This window comes from Crocodylus siamensis, chromosome 6 (genome assembly GCF_052110815.1).
Source record: "Crocodylus siamensis isolate JL-2025a chromosome 6, ASM5211081v1, whole genome shotgun sequence".
Taxonomy (NCBI): domain Eukaryota; kingdom Metazoa; phylum Chordata; order Crocodylia; family Crocodylidae; genus Crocodylus; species Crocodylus siamensis.
The window spans coordinates 71,775-92,069 of record NC_143400.1 but is presented as its reverse complement, the minus strand read 5'-3'; the positions used below and the strand labels follow the sequence as shown (position 1 = coordinate 92,069).

At 64.0% G+C, this 20,295-nt stretch overlaps 2 protein-coding genes across 5 annotated transcripts; one reads left to right on the top strand and one right to left on the bottom strand.

Moving 5' to 3' along the window:
• Positions 1–16: 16 nt before the first annotated feature.
• On the top strand, positions 17–7,849 carry ERCC2 (ERCC excision repair 2, TFIIH core complex helicase subunit). Of its 2 annotated transcripts, none has more exons than XM_090056092.1 (23): positions 17–74; positions 161–260; positions 349–426; positions 504–566; positions 657–770; positions 1,087–1,203; positions 1,362–1,478; positions 2,287–2,410; positions 2,882–2,978; positions 3,061–3,194; positions 3,414–3,582; positions 3,821–3,939; positions 4,816–4,885; positions 4,967–5,036; positions 5,186–5,287; positions 5,389–5,452; positions 5,727–5,848; positions 6,151–6,243; positions 6,467–6,539; positions 6,893–6,963; positions 7,153–7,296; positions 7,427–7,570; positions 7,648–7,849. In XM_090056092.1, exons 1-23 carry the CDS (start codon positions 70–72, stop codon positions 7,738–7,740), a joined length of 2,283 nt encoding a protein of 760 aa, XP_089912218.1. In that variant the 5' UTR covers positions 17–69; the 3' UTR covers positions 7,741–7,849. The 2 variants fall into 2 exon arrangements, with proteins under 2 accessions (XP_089912218.1, XP_089912217.1); XM_090056091.1 differs by having other exon boundaries at positions 3,411–3,582.
• Positions 7,850–7,928: 79 nt separating this feature from the next.
• KLC3 (kinesin light chain 3) lies at positions 7,929–17,015 on the bottom strand. Of its 3 annotated transcripts, none has more exons than XM_090056160.1 (13): positions 16,909–17,015; positions 10,963–11,270; positions 10,606–10,833; positions 10,376–10,451; positions 9,979–10,192; positions 9,788–9,875; positions 9,434–9,535; positions 9,184–9,357; positions 8,962–9,061; positions 8,832–8,875; positions 8,631–8,755; positions 8,355–8,427; positions 7,929–8,266 (listed from the first exon to the last, which is right to left on the bottom strand). In XM_090056160.1, the coding sequence occupies exons 2-13, from the start codon at positions 11,248–11,250 to the stop codon at positions 8,177–8,179; spliced, it is 1,602 nt and encodes a 533-aa protein (XP_089912286.1). In that variant the 5' UTR covers positions 11,251–11,270; positions 16,909–17,015; the 3' UTR covers positions 7,929–8,176. The 3 variants fall into 3 exon arrangements, with proteins under 3 accessions (XP_089912286.1, XP_089912285.1, XP_089912284.1); XM_090056159.1 differs by having other exon boundaries at positions 10,963–11,273; positions 16,869–16,924; XM_090056158.1 differs by having other exon boundaries at positions 16,869–16,918.
• Between the last annotated feature and the right edge of the window lie 3,280 nt (positions 17,016–20,295).

Here is a 20,295-nt window from a genome sequence, read left to right as displayed (position 1 = left end):
GAGGAGCCAATGGGGCGAGAGGGGGCGGGGCGCCGCCGGGCTGCGCGGGGCGCCGAGCCGGGAGCAACCATGAAGTTAGTGCGGCGGGCGCGGGGGCGCCGGGGGGCGGGGTCCTCGGGCTTGGTGGGCGCCCCTGAGCCCGGCCCGCCGCCCCCCGCAGGCTGAACGTGGAGGGGCTGCTGGTCCTGTTCCCCTACGACTACATCTATCCCGAGCAGTTTTCCTACATGCTGGAGCTGAAGCGCACGCTGGACGCCAAGGTGCGGGGCCGCTGCCTGCTCGGGGGCTCCTTGGTGCCGGGGCCGCGGGCGCTGCGGCCCTGCCCCCGCTGACCCTGTGCTCCCGCAGGGCCACGGCGTGCTGGAGATGCCCTCGGGCACCGGCAAGACCATCTCGCTCCTGTCGCTCATCCTGGCCTATCAGCGGGTGAGCGGGGCCGGACCGGGGGGCGGGGGATGGGGGATCCATTGGTCCCGGCCGCAGCCTGATCCCGCCCTCCGCAGGCACACCCGCTGGACGTGACCAAGCTGATCTACTGCTCACGGACGGTGCCCGAGATCGAGAAGGTGACGGCCGGGCTGGGGCTGGCGGCGGTGCGCAGGGGCATGGGGTGGTCCCGGGGGCGGGCTGCGCTCACTGTGCGGTGCCCGCGGCAGGTGATTGAGGAGCTGCGGAAGCTGCTGGATTTCTACGAGAAGCAGACAGGGGAGAAGCTGCCTTTCCTGGGCCTGGCGCTGAGCTCCAGGAAGAACCTGTGTGTCCACCCGGAGGTGATGCCACGAGGCGCTTGGTCTCGGCACGTGGCTGGCCGAGGGGTAGAGCCGGGGGCTGACCCCCCAGTCCCCATCCAGCCTCGGGTTCAGCGCTGAGCCCAGGTCCCTTTCCCGCACCCAGGTCATTCCCCCCTGTCCTTCAGTGGCAGCCCCAGGCGCGTGCAGGGAGCGGAGAATCGCACGCAGGCTGGGGCTGCACGACTTGGGGTAGTTGAGGCACCAGCAGAGTTGTGGGGGGGGGCAGGAGTGAGGGACACCGTGGGAGCTGGGGCACCCGGTGGCTATGGCGGGGCATAACGGGGCCTGCCGGCAGGTGAGCTTACTGCGCTTCGGGAAGGAAGTGGATGGCAAGTGCCTGAGCCTGACGGCGTCGTACGTGCGGGCACAGCATCAGCAGGACGCCACCACGCCCACCTGCCGCTTCTACGAGGTACGAGGCGCCCATGGTGAGCGGGCTGCGGGCCCACTCCCACACTTGTGCTGGGGGAGCTGCAGGATCGGGACCAGGCAGGGAGCTGCTGTGGGCCCTGGGCTGGAGGTGTAGTGGGGGAGCCCTGGGCTGGGTCAACAGGCTTCATTTTCCCCCAGGAGTTTGATACGCATGGGCGCCAGACACCGCTGCCCTACGGTGTCTACAACCTGGATGACCTCAAGGGCTACGGGCGGCAGAAGGGCTGGTGCCCCTACTTCCTTGCCCGCTACTCGGTACAGGAGGCCTCCTTCATCGCCATGTGGGGCAGAGTGGGAGGGAGGCAGGCTGGGGCCTGGGGTGGCAGCTGGTTCTTCCTGGCTGCTGGATCCAATCATGCCCCTCACGCAGGGCCTTCCTGGGGCTTGGAGGAGTGACCCTGAGCTGTCTGTTGCCACTCTCAGGATCAGGCCTATTTGTACCCAAGGTGGAGGCTCCTGGGCAGCCAGGCCCTGCCCTTGAAGGGAGGCCCTAGGTTGCCAGCCCAAGAGAGGGATTTTAGCTGACAATCTTTAAACTTTTTTTACTGCCAACCTGACTTTTACCAATGCACAACGCATGGATGTAGTTCTGCTGCATGGCTCTGCAGGCCCTTGACAAGGGCATGGTTCACCCATGGGGCTAGGCACCAACACTAGTAACAGGTTGGCCTGTCAGTAAAAGCACATGCAGATTAACAAGAGAGAAAGAAACTTTGGGATTGGCTGCCCCGTGCCTGCAGCCACGGTTATAGTGCTCCCCTCTCTGTTGGGTCCTTTGCTCCCTCTCACTCTTCTGCCCCCCACCCCAGCCCACATGGTGCTGCCCCAACAGTACCCCCATTGGCCCCTTCCCCCTCCGCCCCATAGCTGTTGACAGTTGGCAACGCAGGGGGGTACCAGGCTAGGCAGGGCCATGGGGCTGTGCTCTGGCCTGGTCTGCAGAGCCCTGGGAGCAGAGCTGGGCTGGCCTTCTCCATGTCTCCTCCCTGCAGAGCCTTGGGGGAGGGAGAGGAGAGGAGGGGAACCTTCCCTGGATATGTTAATCCTTGGTGCCCTGACACAGATCCTCCATGCCAACATCGTGGTGTACAGCTACCACTACCTGCTGGACCCCAAGATCGCTGACCTGGTCTCCAAGGAGCTGGCCAAGAAGTCTGTGGTCGTCTTTGATGAGGCTCATAACATCGGTATCTGGGGAGCAAGACTGGGCCAGCCCTGGCGGGGTTGGGGAGGGGAGGCTGCTTGCTAGATGGTGCCAGGTTGTTGCATGGTCATTGTGCACCCCCACCCCCACCCCCAGTTCCCAGACTCCCCTTTTCATCAACACCCAGGCAGAGGCTGAATCTCTGCTTCCTGCTCCAGAAACATGGCCTGAGACTCCAGGAGCTCCAAGCCAGCACTTAGCCCTTTGGGGCTTGCTGCCCTGCCCCAGGAGCCAGTGTTGGGCTGATATGGCTGCCCCCCCAACCAGTTTTTTCTTTACTGGCAGTCTGCGCTTTTTTTACTGACAGTGTCATTTTCTAACTGATATATTTCCTTGTCATCTTCTCTCCCCCCCCAATACACACATGGGGTTCTGTGGCAGCCTCTGGCCTAGTCGGGGGTCTCATTCCTCTTCTTCCCCAGCCCACCCACCTACATGCCTGCCTTCCCTACAGACAACGTTTGCATTGATTCCATGGGTGTGAACATCACGCGCCGCACGCTGGACCGGTGCCAAGCCAACATGACCACACTCCAGAGCACTATCCACAGGTGAGTGCCCCCTGGCCTCATGTCGCCCCCTCCCTTCCCAGCCCCTGGCCTGGCCAAGCCTCAGACTACCTCTGCTCCCCAGGATCAAGGAGACGGATGCACAGAAGCTGCGAGATGAGTACCGGCGCCTGGTGGAGGGGCTCAGGGAAGCCAGCATCGCCCGCGAGACTGACGTCTACCTGGCCAACCCTGTGCTGCCCGACGAGATTCTCCAGGGTGGGAGCTGCAGGGGTTGGGCTGAGGGGCCGGGAGGACACGGGCCCTGCACAGCCTGGCACAGCTGGAACTGACTGGGCATGGATCCGGCCTCACCCTGGGCTGGTTGAATCCTTGCCCTGGTTGTACAAGGAAAGGTGGTCACCCCCTGGGCCATGGGGAGGAGCTGCCAGAGGCCCGGCTCCCTCTCCCAGACTCACCCAGTGCTGCCCCCAGCAGAGGCGGTGCCTGGGACCATCCGGACAGCGGAGCACTTTGTGGGCTTCCTGCGGCGTCTCCTGGAGTACCTGAAGGCACGGCTGCGGGCACAGCATGTGGTGCAGGAGAGCCCCCCTGCTTTTCTCAAGGACATGCACGAAAAAGTCTGCATTGAGCGCAAGCCTCTCCGGTGAGATCCTAGCCCCTGGCCTATGGCCTCCCTGGCCCCCAGGGCCCTGCCTGGTGCTGGTGCAGCTTGGCCCTGCCTGTGTCCTGGAACAGGTCCCATGGCTGGGGGTGGGGGTCACCTGTCTCGGCTTCTCCCAGCCCAGCACCTGTGTAGAGGAGCATGTGCCAGCCCAGGGGTTCAACCGCAGCTCTGTCCCTGTGGGTAATGCAGGGGATCCCCGGGCCCTGTCCCCCTGCAGGTTCTGCGCGGAGCGGCTGCGCTCCCTGCTGCGCACCCTAGAGATCGTAGACATCGCCGACTTCTCGCCTCTCACGCTCATCACCAACTTCGCCACCCTTGTCAGCACCTACTCCAAGGGTACGAGCTCAGGTGCCTGCGCCCCCCCGCTATCCGGAGTCCGGGGTAGAGGTGAACGCTGAGCTGTCGTTCCCACCCACCAAATCACTGACACTGTTCTCAGGGCCTTGGTGGATTTTCTGCCTGGGGTGGTGCCCAGTGGCCCACAAGAGCCGTTCTGCCCCTGGAATGTGGACCCAGGAGCCAGCTAGCACCCCCACCAGCCTTGCACCTGTGACCCTGGGGGAGGAGCCACGTGTGCACCCCAGGCGGCCGATGACAGCTCTGAAGTCATAGGAGCTATAAATACAGCACAAATCCCCTAAGCCCAGCCCAGGGCCCCGATCCCATTAGCTCTAAGCGGCTTGGCCATGTGGTGAGGGCTGGTGCCTGCAGCCCAGGACCCCACGGGCAGCCTGGGCCTTATGTTCTCTTGCATGGCATCCACAGGGATTGGGGCCTGGCTTCCTGGCCCTGGCCCAGCCCTGGTCCACCCACCCACCCCATGCACCAGGGCCCTGTGGGGTGCAGGAGAATCTGCCCCGAAGTGCTCCTTGCTCCACCTGGGCTTATGCCCATATAGCTCAGCTCTTCTCTCCCTTCCCTCGTGCTGGCCATGTTGGGGTTCCCATCAGCCATGGAGCTGAGGGCTGCTGACCTGAGCCAACGAGCCCTTCCCTGGCAGCTGCTGGCCAAGGGGGGTGGGAGGCCATGAAGGAGCCCCAGGTGCGGGTGCCTTCATGGGCTGGCAGCTCAGGCCTGGGGGGAATGGGGCACAGGCCCCTGTCCCCTGCTGGCAGAGGGGGCTACAGCCCCTTGCCAGGCATCTGTGAGCCACAGAAATGCTCTTGGTGTGGCCAGGGCTGACGCCATCCCTGGGCTTCATCTCCCCTCCAGGCTTCACCATTCTTATTGAGCCCTTTGATGACCGGACACCTACCATCGCCAACCCTGTCTTGCACTTCAGGTGAGTGGGACCTGGGGTGCACAGGGGGCCCTGGCCTAGTGGTGCTCCCACCGCCACTGATATATGTCCTGTTCCCTCCAGCTGCATGGATGCCTCCATTGCCATCAAGCCCGTCTTTGAGCGCTTCCAGTCGGTCATCATCACCTCAGGGGTGAGTGGGAACCGTGGGCAGCTCCTGGGAGCAGAGCTCGCTGCTCAGCACCAGGGCCTGGGGCAGGCCTCTCTCCCCAAGGCAGGGGCAGGGCCTGGGAGGGGGTAGGCTGCAGGCCCCACCACTCAAGCCCAGCTGGCTTCCCTCAGACGCTGTCTCCACTGGACATCTACCCAAAGATCCTGGATTTCCGCCCTGTCACCATGGCCACCTTTACCATGACGCTGGCTAGGACCTGTCTCTGCCCCATGGTGAGTGCATGGGTGCTGCGGGTTGGAAGCTGGGCCATGGTTGCCCATTTGGGCCTTGCACTGGGGACCCACCCTGTGAACACCCTCCCTCCTGCCTATAGATCGTGGGGCGTGGCAACGACCAGGTGGCCATCAGCTCCAAGTTCGAGACCCGCGAGGACATCGGTAGGTTGGGGTGGGGCGGGCAAGACCTGCTGGGGGAGGAAGGAAGGTGCTCACTCCTGTCCCCTTAGCCTTCCTTGCCCTGCAGATTTGGGGTCTTGGGGCTGCGGGGCTGGCGTGGCCACCTGACAGGGTCCTGTTCCTGAGAACTTGTGGATGGGGCGCCCTGGGGATCCCTGCTGTAGGCCTACCCTGCCCTTGTTCATTACCTTTGGGGTTTCCAGAACTGGGGGGTTCAGTTCCTTGGCCACGGCCCTGATCCCACACATGCCTGCAGCCGTCATCCGCAACTATGGCAACCTGCTGCTGGAGCTATCAGCTATTGTGCCCGATGGCATTGTGGCCTTCTTCACTAGCTACCAATACATGGAGAACATCGTGGCCTCGTGGTACGAGCAGGTATGTGTGCATCGGCCAGGGGCTGCAGACCTTGAGCTCAGAAGCCCAGAGTCCAAGCTCAGTCCTCCCCATGGCCTCCCAGCAAGGGTGCCCTGTCCTGAGTGCCCTCACGGCTCCTGTGCCTCAACACCAGGCAGCACCAAGCCATGTCCCACTGTCCGCTTGGCTGTGTTTCTGGCACCCCCTGCCTGGGCTCACTTCTGAGTCTAAAGCCAACAGGTGACGGGTGGGATAGAGCTGTCCCTGCCCTGCTGCTGCCAGTGGCTCCTGCCAAGCCCCTCTCTGCCTCTTCCTCAACCCAGGGCATCCTAGAGAACATCCAGCGGAACAAGCTGATTTTCATTGAGACACAGGACGGGGCCGAGACCAGCATGGCACTGGAGAAGTACCAGGAGGTGGGTGTAGGGCCAGGGGTTCTTGTCCTGCCAGGCCAGCAGCCTGTGACCCCTCCCTCGTGCTGCTGAAGGGCCCGGGGGCTGCCCTGCAGCCATCTCTGGGGTGTGCTGGCGCATGGTTCCCTGAATGGCTGTGCCTTGGGCTGGCTCCACGTGGTGGGGCGGGGACCTTCTGGCTGTTGTGGGGGGCCCATGAGCTTGGCGTGATCCTATGTGTGTGCAGGCCTGCGAGAATGGGCGCGGGGCCATCCTGCTTTCTGTGGCCAGGGGCAAGGTGTCTGAGGGTATCGACTTCGGTGAGTCTCTGCGGAATATGGAGCACTCTCGGGCACCCGGATAGGGGGCACGCTGTCTGATGAGCCTGTGTTCAATGCAAGCTCGAAGAGGGGCAGTGGCAGTGTGCTGCATTTGGCAGCGTCCTTCAGCCCAGTCCTTGGCCCTCGGCCCTGCTCACGCCTTGGGGGCAGTGCCTGTCCCTAGACCTGCAGGGAGCAGCGGTATCCCCACCCCCACCCCCACCTCCGTGCCTGTGTAACCCCCACCATAGCTCTCCACTCCTAGCCTTTCCCAGCATGCACCAGGCTCAGGTTGGGGGACCAGTGTTAGGGGATAATCCTAGGGTGATGCTGACTGCCCACTCTGCTGGCAGTGCACCACTACGGCCGTGCCGTTGTCATGTTTGGGGTGCCCTACGTCTACACCCAGAGCCGCATCCTCAAGGTGAGCCCACTGGGTCTTGCCAACCTGCCCTGTCTGCTGGGGTATGGGGTGGGGGTGGCAGGCAGGCATGGCCATGGGGTGGGAGCAGCAGGGCCTGGGCATGGCCAGGACCCACCGGGCATGGGTCCATGCCCCCTCGTGCGGGGGGACCTCCCTTGTCCCCGTGCAATGTTCCCCGCACCCCGGCAGGCACGGCTGGAATACCTGCGGGACCAGTTCCAGATCCGGGAAAATGACTTTCTGACCTTCGATGCCATGCGGCACGCGGCCCAGTGTGTGGGCCGGGCCATCCGCGGCAAGACCGACTACGGCCTCATGGTCTTTGCCGACAAGGTACTATGGGTGGTGCATCTCGGGGAGGGGGGGGATGGATGGATGGACGTTCCCACCCTGCACAGCCTAGGGTCCAGAGGAGCCTAACGATGGCTCCCCTGGCACTCCCTGACTGCTTCGCCCCTGGCAGCGCTATGCCCGGGCTGACAAGCGGGGGAAGCTGCCACGCTGGATCCAGGAGCACATCACTGATGCCAACCTCAACCTAACAGTGGATGAGGCCGTGCAGGTGGCCAAGTACTTCCTGCGCCAGATGGCCCAGCCCTTTCATAAGGTTGGTCCTGCCCTCCCACCTGCTCCGGTCCCAGTGCCAGCCCCAGTCCCGCCTTTCACCCCCTCTCCCTGCCGCAGGAGGACCAGCTTGGCCTGTCCCTGCTGACACTGGAGCAGCTGCAGTCTGAGGAGACTCTGCGCCGTGTCGAGGAGATTGCGCATCAGGCCTGAGCCCTGCCAAGGCCCATGGGTGCCAGGTGCCCTGCAGGCAGGGCTGGTGCTTGGACTGGACTGGACGGGGGCAGTCTGGGCTGGCAATAAAGAGGTGGTTTGTACCTGGGCTGCTGCCTTGCTCTGTACCCTGCTGACGCCCTGCACACATAGACGCGAGACCAGCAGCCACCGATGCATTTATTGCGTGGCCGCGCTGGCCTTGCTAGGTGCTATAAATAGAATAAATACAGGACGGCTAGATGGACGGCTAGGCTGCAGCTGGTTAAGACAGCAGATGCTTTGTGCCCGGCTGGGGCAGGACCTTCCTGAGAGAGCGACTCTTGCTACAGTGGCTGGCATGGAGCAGCAGGGCCCGGTGCGGTTGGGGTGGCTGCAGCTGGGCCGGAGCCAGCGGGCCCAATGCAGATTCTGGATTCGGTTCCTTAGGTGGGTCCTAGCTGGCACTGGGCAGGGAGCTGCTGGGTGCAAGGGTTTGGGTGCTAGAGCTGAGCACCCGGCTCTCGGGCAGGCTGTGGCTGGTGGCCTGTAGGAAGGAGGGCATCAGGGCATGTTGTGGGGCACCAGTCTGTGCAAAGCTGGGGGGGCCAGCTAGGATGTGGGGGGTCACTCACCAGGAGGGACAGCACAGGGGCCGCTGGCCTCTCCCCAACATGCAGGACGCTCAGGGAGCTGGCACGTTTCAGCCTGGGGGAGAGCGGGACCGTGAGAGCAGTGCAAGGTGGCTATGGGGTCTCACCCCCCTCCCCCATAACAGACTGGGGCACAAACAAGTAGTGGGCAACTGTTGGTGAGGAGATTGGAGCACGGGGCCAGGGTTCGCCCAGGGCAGGGGCAGGCAGCGGGGCTGGAACTGAGGCTCACGCAGAGTTTGGGGGGGCAGGGCTCACCCAGGGTTGGGGGGGGCGCCCCGCGTGTTCTCGCCCCGGAGCCGGGAGACAAGCTTCTCGCTGCCGCGCCGGATGGACTCCCGCAGCTTGGAGAAGGAGCTGCTGCGCCGCAGGCTGCCGCCAGCCTGCAAGATACAGCTCAGCTGCTGGCCCCAGGGGGGCATTCAGCACCCCCGGCCCCCATCCCGGGCCCACACCTACCTGGCTGTGGGGCATGGTGCCACTCTGCGCTGCGGGGCCGCCACCTGGGGGGACGAGAGTGAGAGAGATCCTGGGGGGGGGGGGGGCCGCAGCCGAGCAAGGTGGTACCAGCCTAGCCCCGCAGGCTCACCATCCTGCACGGGCATCAGGTCCTGGTTGTGGCAGGTCAGGATCTCCTTGTACAGCTCCTCTGCCTCCCGGTACTTGCCCTGCTTCAGGTATGAGGAGGCCTGGGGCGGGGGCAAGACTGCCCCTTAATCCTCTGCGTGCCAGAGCAACCCCCTCCCCCCACCATTAACCCATCTGCACTGGTGCTACCCCCCCCCACCCCGCCCCAGCCCAGCCCAGTCACCAGGTTGTTCTTGGTCTTGGCCACGCTGGGGTCACGCGGGCCGAGTCGGGCCTGGTAGATGCGCAGGGCCCGGGCGTAGTACTGCTCCACTGCTGCGAACTTGCCCTGGTTCTGGCACAGCAGTGCCAGGTTGTTGAGCTGCTTGGCCACATCGGGGTGGTCGGTGCCCAGGACCTGCCGGGGGGAGAATCAGGCTCTGTCCTGCACAGCGCCGGGGGGGGGGAGGGGGGCACAGGTTGGCGGGCAGCACCTTCTCACGGATCTGCAGTGCCCGCTGGCACAGCGGCTCAGCCTCCTTGTACCGGCCGCGCTTGCCATACAGCACTGCCAGGTTGTTCAGCGTGGCGGCCACCTGCGGGGGAGAGGGGGCTCAGAGCCCAGCTCTATGCCCACCCCCCACCCCATCTGCTCAGCCCCATGCAGGGCGGGGGCAGGAGCCGGGGGGGGGGGTACTCCAGTCCCATGGGGAGCGGGCAGGGCCAAGGCACCTCCCCTTGGCACGCGCTGGTGCCCAGCCCTGACCCCTCTCCTTGGGGCTGGACTTGGGGCTGGGGGTCAGGCCCTGATGCCCCTCGCAGGGAACCCCTTCCCCTGCCCCGCTCACGGCCGGGTGCTCGGCGCCCAGGGTCTGCTCCCGGATGTCCAGCGCATCATTGAGCAGCTCCGTGGCCTCCTTGTACTTGTTCTGGTCCCTGGCAGACAGGCAGAGCTGTGTCCCAGGGCATGCTGGCTGGGGTCCCGCACGCCCAGGGGTGTCCAGTTGGGGGTCCCATATGCTAGCTGGGGGGGCCTCACCGGTAGACGAGGGCCAGGATGTTGAGCATGGTGGCCACATCAGGGTGGTTGTGGCCCGAGCTCTTCTCCAGGTCCTCCAGCGCCTGCTTGCAGAGAGGCACAGCCACCTCATAGCGACCCTGGGCTGCGTACTGGATCACCAGGTTGTGCAGCGTCCGCAGCCGTGCCGGAATCTCGTAACCACCTGGCTGGGCCGCGCTCCCCGCCACACCGTCTGGGGGGTGACAGGCATCAGCTGGAGGAAGTTGCTCCCCGCGCCCCCAGCCAATAGCCAAGGGTGGGGGTGGGGGTGGGGCTGGGGCTGGGGCAGGGTAGGTGGGGAGCCCTGCCCTGCCCCACCTCCCCCCAGCCCTGCCCCCACCCAGCTTGAGCCCCCGTGCCAGCCGCCCGCACGCACCCGGCCGCGTTTCCTCATCGCCTGTGAAGAGCCCGCTCAGCCCATCGTCCCGCTCCGGTGCCTCGTCCTTCTCCAGCTGGGGGCACAGTGGGGCCGTGAAGCAGCGGGGGCCTCCCCATGGACCTGCCCCAGCGGGCTGCCCTGTGCCCCTGAGCTCCGGCACCGGGACGGGGCGGCCAGGTCCCCACCTGCGTGGGGTTCGGGGCATGGGCGGGTCCCAGCGCTCTCACCAGCTCATCGCGGGCCTCGTACTGCTTGAGCTGGTTCAGGAACTCGAGGTGCCGCTTCTCCTCCTCCAGCTGGGCCACGGCCTCCTGGCTCTGCTGCAGGCGCTGCTGGGTGCCCGCCAGCTCCTCCCGCAGCCACTGGTTCTCCTGGCCCAGCCGCTTGGCCTGAGCCCGCAGCTTCTGCTTCTCCGCCTCCAGCGCCCCGACATGGGACGACAGCGCCAGCAGCAGCTGTGGGGACAGGGGTCAGTGGGGCCAGCCGTGCCCCTCCCCAGCTCTGACTCCCCTGAGCCCCCAGCTGGGGCTGGGGCACCACCAAGGCCCCCCAGCTCCTACCCCTGTGCCCTGGCAGCCCCACACCTGTGCCTCCCCAAGCCCCAGCTCGATGCCCTCCAGGGTCCTGCAGACGAGCTCGTGTTTCTCCTCCAGTAGCTCCAGGGCCCAGTCCCTGGCAGGCTCGGACTCCAGCTCCACCCCAGGTATGGCATCAGGGCCGCAGTGTAGGCTGCCCTGCAGCTGCAGCAGGATGGCACAGTTCTCGCTGCGCAGCGCTTCCAGCCCCTTCACCACCTGCCGCGTGCCGGCCACGATGTCGTCCGCTGTTGGCCGGCCCCCAGCATCCTCGCCCAGCCCTGCCACCACCGACATGGTGTCGCCTGCCTGCCCACCTGCTGAAGCAACACAGCCCTCAGCACCAGGCCGGGGTAGCAGGGCAGGGACACAGAGGCACTGGCAGGTCCCCGTGGATGGGCACGGGCAGGGCGTGGGAGCTCCAGGGCCCAGGCGGCACCAGACACAGCCCCAGCCAGAGGCACGGACGGGCCCCAGCCTGCCCTGCGCAGGGTGGAGCATGGGAACTGGTCCTGTCAGCTGGTGCCCAGGGAGCGCGTCTGCACTCGCCGGCCTGTGGCAGGAAGCCACCTTTGTTTCTCCCCAAAATCTCTGCTTGGTGACAATGTGGTTAGGATGGGCCCAGCACAGGAGACACACCTTTACCCTCTCTTTACATCCCTGAGGAGGGGGGGAACCTGCTCCCCCTGCCCACGTGACTGGCATCAGCCACCTGGGTGGGGGGCATCTACCTGGGGGGCTAGAGTCTGCCCGGCAACTAGGGACGTATTTCAAATTGGCTGGCCAACAGCCAACAGGAGCTGGCCTCCACTGGACCAGGTGAATGAGGTCACAGGGGCTATATAAGCTAGGACTGCCCAGGAGGAGGGGGCAGCAGCCCTGCGGGGGACTCAGAGGAGCGTGACCATCTGAAACCGCTCTCTCCCCCATAGCTCAGGAGCGAGGAACGGCCTGCCTCCAGAGGGGATCTCCACCAGCCTCGGGATGACGCTTGTGAGGAAGTGACTCGAGATCTGGGTAGATATCTAGCTGGCAGTAACTCAGATGTGTGATCAAAAGGCTCCTCAGCCACACTGTTTTGCTCAGTGGGATTTCTATGATATTGCTCTATCTTGTACCCCATTTTCACCCTACCCCTGCCTGTAATCAATACAGTTCTCCTTTGTGACTGGTATAGGAGAGTTACTGAGGGGTGGGTCTAAATTATGCCTAAGAGACCCCTTAGGTCTGCGGACTGAGGGAGAGTTTCCTTTTTGGCCCCCGACTTGGGGAAGTGCCCCAAGCGCCTGTACTGGGTCGAGCACCCGTAGGACTATTAGGCCTGTGTTTCCCCGAGGATGCAGGGCCGAGAGAGTCCCCTCTCGGGGTGCCCCAGGCTAGCGAGTGTGCTCCGGGAAGGGGTCGGCCGGACATGAGGCGCCCCGGGGAGGCGCTCGCAGCCTGGCAGGCGGATGGGCGCAGGGAGGTGGGCGGCTCAACGCAGGAGCGCCCCCTACTGGCCCATCACACATGGTGGTGACCGTGGGATACGACTACCCTGCTGTATTAGAGGCATAATTTGGGAAGAGGAATAGAGTCACTGAAATCCCTTGAGCAAACAATTTCTAATTCGGCACCGGGTTGACTGGATAGTGTAGATAGCCAGGATGGCAGATGAGTATGTCCAAATGACCATGCCCAAACTAAAAGAACTGGTGAAAGGGAGAGGCCTTCAAGTGAAGAAAGGGCTAAAGAAGAAAGAGCTGATTAAACTCCTGAGTGACAATGACTCAGCCACAGAGCCACCTTCACACACACCAACTCCTGAGCCTTCCCCAGAATCACATCCCCCCACGCCAACTCTGGAGCCCTCTGAGGGATCAGCCCCTACGGAGGAGCGCTGGAGGTGCCAGATGTGGCTAGAAGCTGAAGAGTGGCAGCGGGAACAAGAGAGCAAGTGCAAGGATGAGTTGGAGTTGAAAAGGATGGAGATGGAGGCCCAGCGTGAAGAGGATGACCACTGAGAGAGAGAGGGAGCACCAGCGCCAAGAGGCAGAGGCCAGGCGCAAGCACGACCTAGAAGTACTCCGTCTGCAGCCCAACGGGGGAGATGTGAGCCCTGTGTGAGCGCCTGGGGGACACCCCAAACCCAACTCCCCAGCCTTCTCTCGCTATTGAGTCGGAGACAGTCCTGACGTTTCCTCAGCATCTTCGAAAGGCAAGCCCGACGGCGGAAGGTGCCCGAGGGAGAGTTCATGATGCACACGGCTGCTCTGGTAGAAGGTGACATGGCGGTGGTCCTGAACAGCCTGCCCTTGGGTGCAGCTGATGACTATGATGCCTTTAAAAAGGCCGTGTCTTCAGGGTTCAAGTTAGGACTGGATTACTTCCATCTCATGGCACTGGACCAATTTTACTACTGCTGTCTGAGGGAGATTAAAACCCTAGTCAAGAATAGGGCCCCCAAAACCATCCATGAGGCCACTGAAATTGCAGATCAGCTGTTGCTAAATCGTAAGGGGCCAGACAAGAAGCCTCCCTACTCTGGGAAGGAACACAAAGGGGTCCAAAGAGCGGGGAAGGGAGGGCCAGGTCCAAAAGAGGAAAAGGGGCCATCCGAGACCGAGCGTAAGGAGGCCCTGAGTTGACCAAACCACCCAATTCGGAAAAGAGGGGGTGCTATAACTGCAGGGAGCCGGGCCACATCAAGCCCAACTGCCCAAAGCTAGGCAACAAACCCAAGCCTGTCAGACATGCAACAGCTGTAAGCAGTGAGGGGGAGACCCAAGCCTCTCCGAGGGGCGTGCCTGTTGCTACAGCATCACAAACCCAGGGGAGGTGATGGCCCCCCACAGGACCAAGATAACGGTCAATGGGAGAACCCTTATTGGGGAACTGGACACGGGGTCCAGCGTGACATTAATCAATGCCAGCCTTGTTTCACCTGCAGATATAATCCCAGGGAAGACCCTTACCATTCAAGGGCTGGGGTCTCCACCATCTGAGGTACAGGTAACCCGTCCACCCATCGAGTGGAGAGGCTGCGTGATGTGCATAGAAATGGGGGTGCTGGAAGGGGCTCCAGTCCCCATCCTGGTGGGACAGGATATCCTTGACCTAGAGCTCCTGCACCAGGAGGTGGACCAGGTCCTAGAGCTAGAGCCCTACCACATTAATGCGGTGACTTGTCTACAGAGCAGAAAGGCTAGAGGGGGAGGGTTAGAAACTCCCCAAGACACAGTCACACCATTGGCTGCAGTGGGAGAAGCCCCTGTGGAAGGTGATTGCACACCAGTCCCTGAGGGAACTAGCAATTCCAAGGGCAGGTTAAGTGACAGTCCCAGGGAGGAGTCTAGTCCGTCAGTGGCAGAGGGAGGCGAGACTCTCAGGGTGGAGTCCAAAGAAGTCTCTGAGGGGGAAGCTGCACTCCCTGCAGGAGCACCCAAACTGCCTGCTGACCAGGCGAGAGGAGTTCAAGCAGGAGGTTCTGGCGGACCCCAGCTTGGAGGACCTCCAGCAGATGGTTCAGGAGAAGAGACCGAGTTCACCCCAGAGAAGAGGGAACAGGTGGTCTGGGATAAAGGACTTCTCTATCGGTTGTGGGTACCAAAGAACCATGCCGAAACCTGGGAACCCCAACACCAGATGACAGTACCTCGTAAATACAGACAACGATTGCTTTCCATGGCTCATGATTTACCGTGTGCTGGTCACATGGGCAGGGACCAGACCCACCGGCGGCTGCAGGTGAACTTTTATTGGCCCAGAATTGCCCAGAATGTGACGGACTACTGCCGACCTTGCAAGACATGCCAGCAGACAGGCAAAAGTAAGGACAAGATCAAGGCCATTAAAGACTGGCTGCCTCCACAAACCAAGAAGCAAGTCAGAGCCTTCCTTGGCCTGGCTGGATATTACAGATGGTTTGTCTCAGGATTTGGAGCGATGGCAGCTCCCCTACGTGAGCTGACCAAGAAGGGCAGCCCTGATCCAGTGGTCCAGAAGCAGAGGCGCCAAGAAGCATTTGACACCCTAAAGGCTGGTCAAACCACTGATTTGACCATTTGACCTTAGTCAAACAACTGATCCTGAAGGCACCACTCCACGATAAACCCTTCTACATTGCCACAGATGCCTCCGACGCAGGACTAGGAGCTGTACTCTTACAAGAGCACCAAGAGACGCGGCCCCCCGTGGTGTACCTCAGCCGGAAGTTAATCCCTTGGGAGCAGAACCTGTCGTCTGTCGAGAAGGCGTGCTTGGCAATCGTCTGGGCACTGAACAAGCTGAGGCCCTATCTATGGGGGCAGCAGTTCACCGTCCTATCGGACCATGCCCCACTGCAGTGGTTGCAGACGACGCAAAACACCAATGTCAAGCTGCAGCGATGGGCCCGGCAGCTTCAGGAGTTCAACTTTGCCGTCGAACACATCAAGGGAAGCCAGAATGTGGTCGCAGATGCCCTGTCGCGAAAGGACTCTGGGTCGTGGGTCAGGTGGACTCAGACCCGCCTGAGAGAGCTCTGGCGGGGGAGTTCCTGAACGTGCTATCATGTTTTACATGTGTTGTTGTTAGGATCAGTATTATGTGTTGTGTAATTTCTCTTTAGGTGTGAAAGGCGACACTTCCAAACAAAGCACGCTTGTACCCATAGCTCTGTAAAGCTAGGGGTCTAAGCTTTTAAAGGAGGGGAGGGAGAAGTGTGGCAGGAAGCCACCTTTGTTTCTCCCCAAAATCTCTGTGCTGTGACAATGTGATGAGGATGGGCCCAGCAGAGGAGACACACCCTTACCCTCTCTCTTTAGGCAACCTGAGCTGGCTGCATTCCTGAGGGAGGGGGAAACCTGCTCCCTCTGCCTGTGTGACTGGCATCAGCCACCTGGGTGGGGGGCATCTACCTGGGGGGCTGGAGTCTGCCCGGCAACTAGGGACGTATTTCAAATTGGCTGGCCAACAGCCAACAGGAGCTGGCCTCCACTGGACCAGGTGAATGAGGTCACAGGGGCTATATAAGCTAGGACTGCCCAGGAGGAGGGGGCAGCAGCCCTGCGGGGGACTCAGAGGAGCGTGACCATCTGAAACCGCTCTCTCCCCCATAGCTCAGGAGCGAGGAACGGCCTGCCTCCAGAGGGGATCTCCACCAGCCTCGGGATGACGCTTGTGAGGAAGTGACTCGAGATCTGGGTAGATCTCTAGCTGGCAGTAACTCAGATGTGTGATCAAAAGGCTCCTCAGCCACACTGTTTTGCTCAGTGGGATTTCTATGATATTGCTCTATCTTGTACCCCATTTTCACCCTACCCCTGCCTGTAATCAATACAGTTCTCCTTTGTGACTGGTATAGGAGAGTTACTGAGGGGTGGGTCTAAATTATGCCTAAGAGACCCCTTAGGTCTGCGGACTGAGGGAGAGTTTCCTTTTTGGCCCCCGACTTGGGGAAGGGCCCCAAGCGCCTGTACTGGGTCGAGCACCCGTAGGACATTAGGCCTGTGTTTCCCCGAGGACACAGGGCCGAGACAGTCCCCTCTCAGGGTGGTGGCAGCACGTTGCCCCCAGGCTACCGTGTGCTCCGGGGAGGAGGTCGGCCGGATGCAAGGCGCCCCAGGGAGGCGCTCGGGGCGGGAAGGTGGTGGGCGCAGGGGGTGGGCGGCTCAACGCAGCAGTGCCCCCTGCTGGCCCGCCACACGGCCCACAGCACGCACGTGAGCACGCCACGCGTGCACGGCTGCAGGCGCGGAGCAAAGCGCCTGGGCCGGGGGCCCGAGGCACGGGGCCTGCGCAGGACCCAGCCAGGGCATCAGTGCACCCGCGCGCCTCCCCGCCGCAGCGCGGGGCCCACGACCCTGCCCGGCACCGCCGCACCGGCACGGACCTGCCCCGGGGCACAGCCCGAGCCTCGGCGCCCGCCCGGGACCAGCCACGACCCCCGCACGCACCTGCCGCGCCGCGCTACAGCATCCCCGCCGACCCGCTCACCTGCCGCCGGGGGCGGGCCCACAATGCACCGCGCCCCGCCCCCCGGGGCCGTCGTGGGCGGGGCACGCCTCGCCCGGCCCCGCCCCGGCCCTCCCGCGCCTGCATCGCCGTCGGCGGCGGCTCCTACGGCCGCCGGTGGCATCCCGGGGGCCCGATCCTGCCCCGCCCCCGGGTCTGCAGCCGCGGCCCGGGCCCTGCCCGGTGCCGCCGTTTCCCGCGGGCAGGCGCCTGGCAGCGGCCCCCGCCGGCCCGGGGAGGTGCCGCCGAGCCCCGCCGCGAGCCTGCGGGTATGCGGGCCGGCGGAAAACGCAGTCGGGCTCGCAGGAGAGCGAGCTCGTGTCTCTTCTCAGACCAGCTCCGCTTCTGCAGCAAAACCCGCTCCCGACCGGCGAGGGTCGGGGCACGAACCCGCCCGCGGGCCCGGGGCCGGGCGGGTGTGGAAGTCGCGCTTCGCCCCGTGCCACGGGGGAGCCGAGAGATGGAAAGCTCCTGGCGTGTGTTTGCTTGCACATATCTGTGTGGGTGCGTGTGTGTGTCTTCACAGGTGTGTGCCCCCACAAACACGCATACACGCGCACACGCAGCACTGCCTGCAGCCACCCCTAGGCCCTCCTGTGCCCCTGCAGGGAGCAGCCCCCCTCCCCAGGCCCTGCAGGGCCGGCAGCCCGAAAGCCCTTGCCGGACGCCCGGCTGCCCCCGCTGCGGGGCTCAGCCCCACTCCCGTGAGCCGGAGATGGCCCTGGGCTCCTCAGGGCCCTCGCCCCGCACGCGGCTGGGCTGGCTGTGGGCACAGGTGGCACAGCGGCTCCCGTGGGTCCAGCTGAGGAGAACGAGAACTGGGCCAGCGCTGACAGGCTATAATTACCGAGCACAGCGGTAATCACGGGCACCGGCTGGGGCTGCGGTAATTAGTGCTTGCTCCGTGCCTCCCGGGGCCTGCTCGGACCTTCAGGGTGGGAGAGCCAGTGGCGGGGAAGGGGGTCGGGGCAGCTGGGGGGAGACACCTCCTCCGAAGGGCCCAGGCCATGGCCCGACGCTGGAGCTGCTGTGGCCCAGCTGGGTGCAGGCAGGCACTGAGCGAGGGGTCGGGCGCCAGGATGGGCCCCTGGGCGCCAGGAGCCTGTCGGGGCCAGGCCGGCTGTGGGAAACCCGACCTGCCTGCCCAGCTGGCTCTAAAAATACCGTCTCCCCGCCCCGCCCCACCCCCCGCCGACCAGCCCAGCCTGCTGGGATTGAATTCTCATGATCCAGCGGATCGGCGCGGAGGTCATTGCACGGGGCACCCCTGCCAGGACTGCCTGGGGTGGGGGGTTCCCCTCAGCCCTGCGATGCCCCAGGGCCCAGCACAGCCGAGGGGCAGGGCGGAGGTATGTGGGCAGGTCACTCCACGCTCTTGCCATGTGCATATGCAGGCATGTGCCTGAAGAAATGCGGAGCCAACTTCCGCCATCGCGCTTGCCTCAGTTTCCCTGAGCAGACCGCATGGGAGGGGCACATGGTGAACACCCCCTGCCCTGGAAGTGGGGGGTGGGGGTGGTGACCCTCAATATGGGTCTCTTGAGGGCTGGTGTGGCAGGGGTGCAACATGGGTCGGGGTGCAGGCTGCTGTGACCTCCCCCACCCTCGCGTTTGGCAGGTGGGGAGTGGACAAAGGCCAAGAGCACCTGGGCCCTGGGGCATAGACTGACGGGGCCGCAGACCTTGGCCCACAATGCCCCCTCCCCCCGCCCCCGTGGTCCCTCTCGTTCCCCAGGGAGATCCTAGTTGGCTCCCGGTCAGGCGGGTCCTGCTATTTTGAGCCAGTGCCGGGCTGGTTTCGACTGCCGGACATGCTGCAGCCTATTCCTGGAGCTCAGCCCTTGCCCTGGGGCTGGAAGACCCCCAGACTAGCTTGCCCACAGCGGCCCCAAGCACTCCTGGAGGAGCATGGGCTAGCGCCTGCCAGGCTGCACTGTGGCTGCCCCAGGCTGGGGGGCTCTGACTTTCAGCAGGATGCCAGGTGTTCCCGTGCCCCCGCCAACATCCAGCAGGGTCTTGGCACCTCCGGGGGCCAGCAGGACCCAGCCCCAACCAGCTGGCTCCTGCCCTGCTGCTAATTTTGGCCCTGCCTGTGGCCACCTGCCTGTGCCGTGATATTTCCAGCCAAGCGCCTGCCCTTGTGATGCTCACGGCAAGGTGACCTCCAGGCAGGGGCGCCCAGCTGGGGACGCCTTGGGGCTGTGCCTGAGTCAGGGGCTGGCTGAGGTGGTGCCAGGTCCTGGCCAGGGGCAGGTGCCTGCTGTGTGCCCTTCCTGTGGGCACCTGGGACTGGGTGGGCAGGTGGCTGGGCTGGCAGTGCCCACATGCACCCTGCCTCACTCCAGCTCCCTGTTGGCTCTGGGGGCTGGAACAGGACTGGATCTTGCCCAGGGATCTGCTCGAGGGCCCCTGGGGCGGAGGGGGAGGCAGCAGGTGCAGGGACAGCAGCTGTGCAGAGGGGCGCAGGCCCTGCCTGTGAATGCTGGGCCGGGAGATTGGGTTTCAGCCCAGCCCTGCAGGCAGCTCTGGGGGGATCTCCCTGCTCAGGCAGGGGCTCCTGCCAGGCTGCACAGGCTGGGGGGGGGGTGCACATTTCCAGGGGCCTGCATGTAAGGCCTGGAGGGGCTGTGGCCCTGACATGCTGAGGACCTAAATCCTACTGCTCCCACCCCACCCAGGCACCCAGCTGTGTCCACAGGTGCCCCGTCTTGTGCACATCTGTAGGGCCCACGTGTGGAGTGCACAGGGGCTACATGCAGTGCGTGGCATGTCCCAGCACCCGGGAGAGTGAGAAGCCTTGGAGAAGAGCCACAGTATGTGCATGGGCGGGGGGGAGGGCGGTGCGGGCTGGCTGGGGCGATTGCTCAGAGGGGGGCACATGGGGGTCTTAGCAGTGCCCCTGGGACCAGCCCCTTCTGGGGAGCCCGCGGGGTCAGCTCAGCCCACCGCCCAGCCGTGGTGCCAGTGGCCGGAGCTCGGGTTACGCTGATGCGTCAAACTCTGGTGCTTGGCAGGGCCCCGAGCCTGCGCCCGTCCCACGCACCGGGCACTCTCCGGGCACGGCCTCAGCCCTGCACCCCCAGCAGAGAGCCCCTGCTGCCCCTGTCCTCTGCCTGCTCCAGTGCCCGCTGCGGCGGCGGCCCTTCACACTTCTCCCCCGAGCCCCACTCCCTGCCAGGGTCATTGTGCCTTTTGCACCCGGGAGGTGCCCAAGCCGCTGCTGCCCCAAGGGCACTGGGGATGTCCCGACACCAACCCGGGCCCAGCGCCCTGGCCGGGTCTCAGCACCCCACCAGGCTGATGCCCCCCACCAGACCCTGTGGGGTAGATGTGAGCTGGGCTCCAGGACTGCCCCCCCATAAATCATGG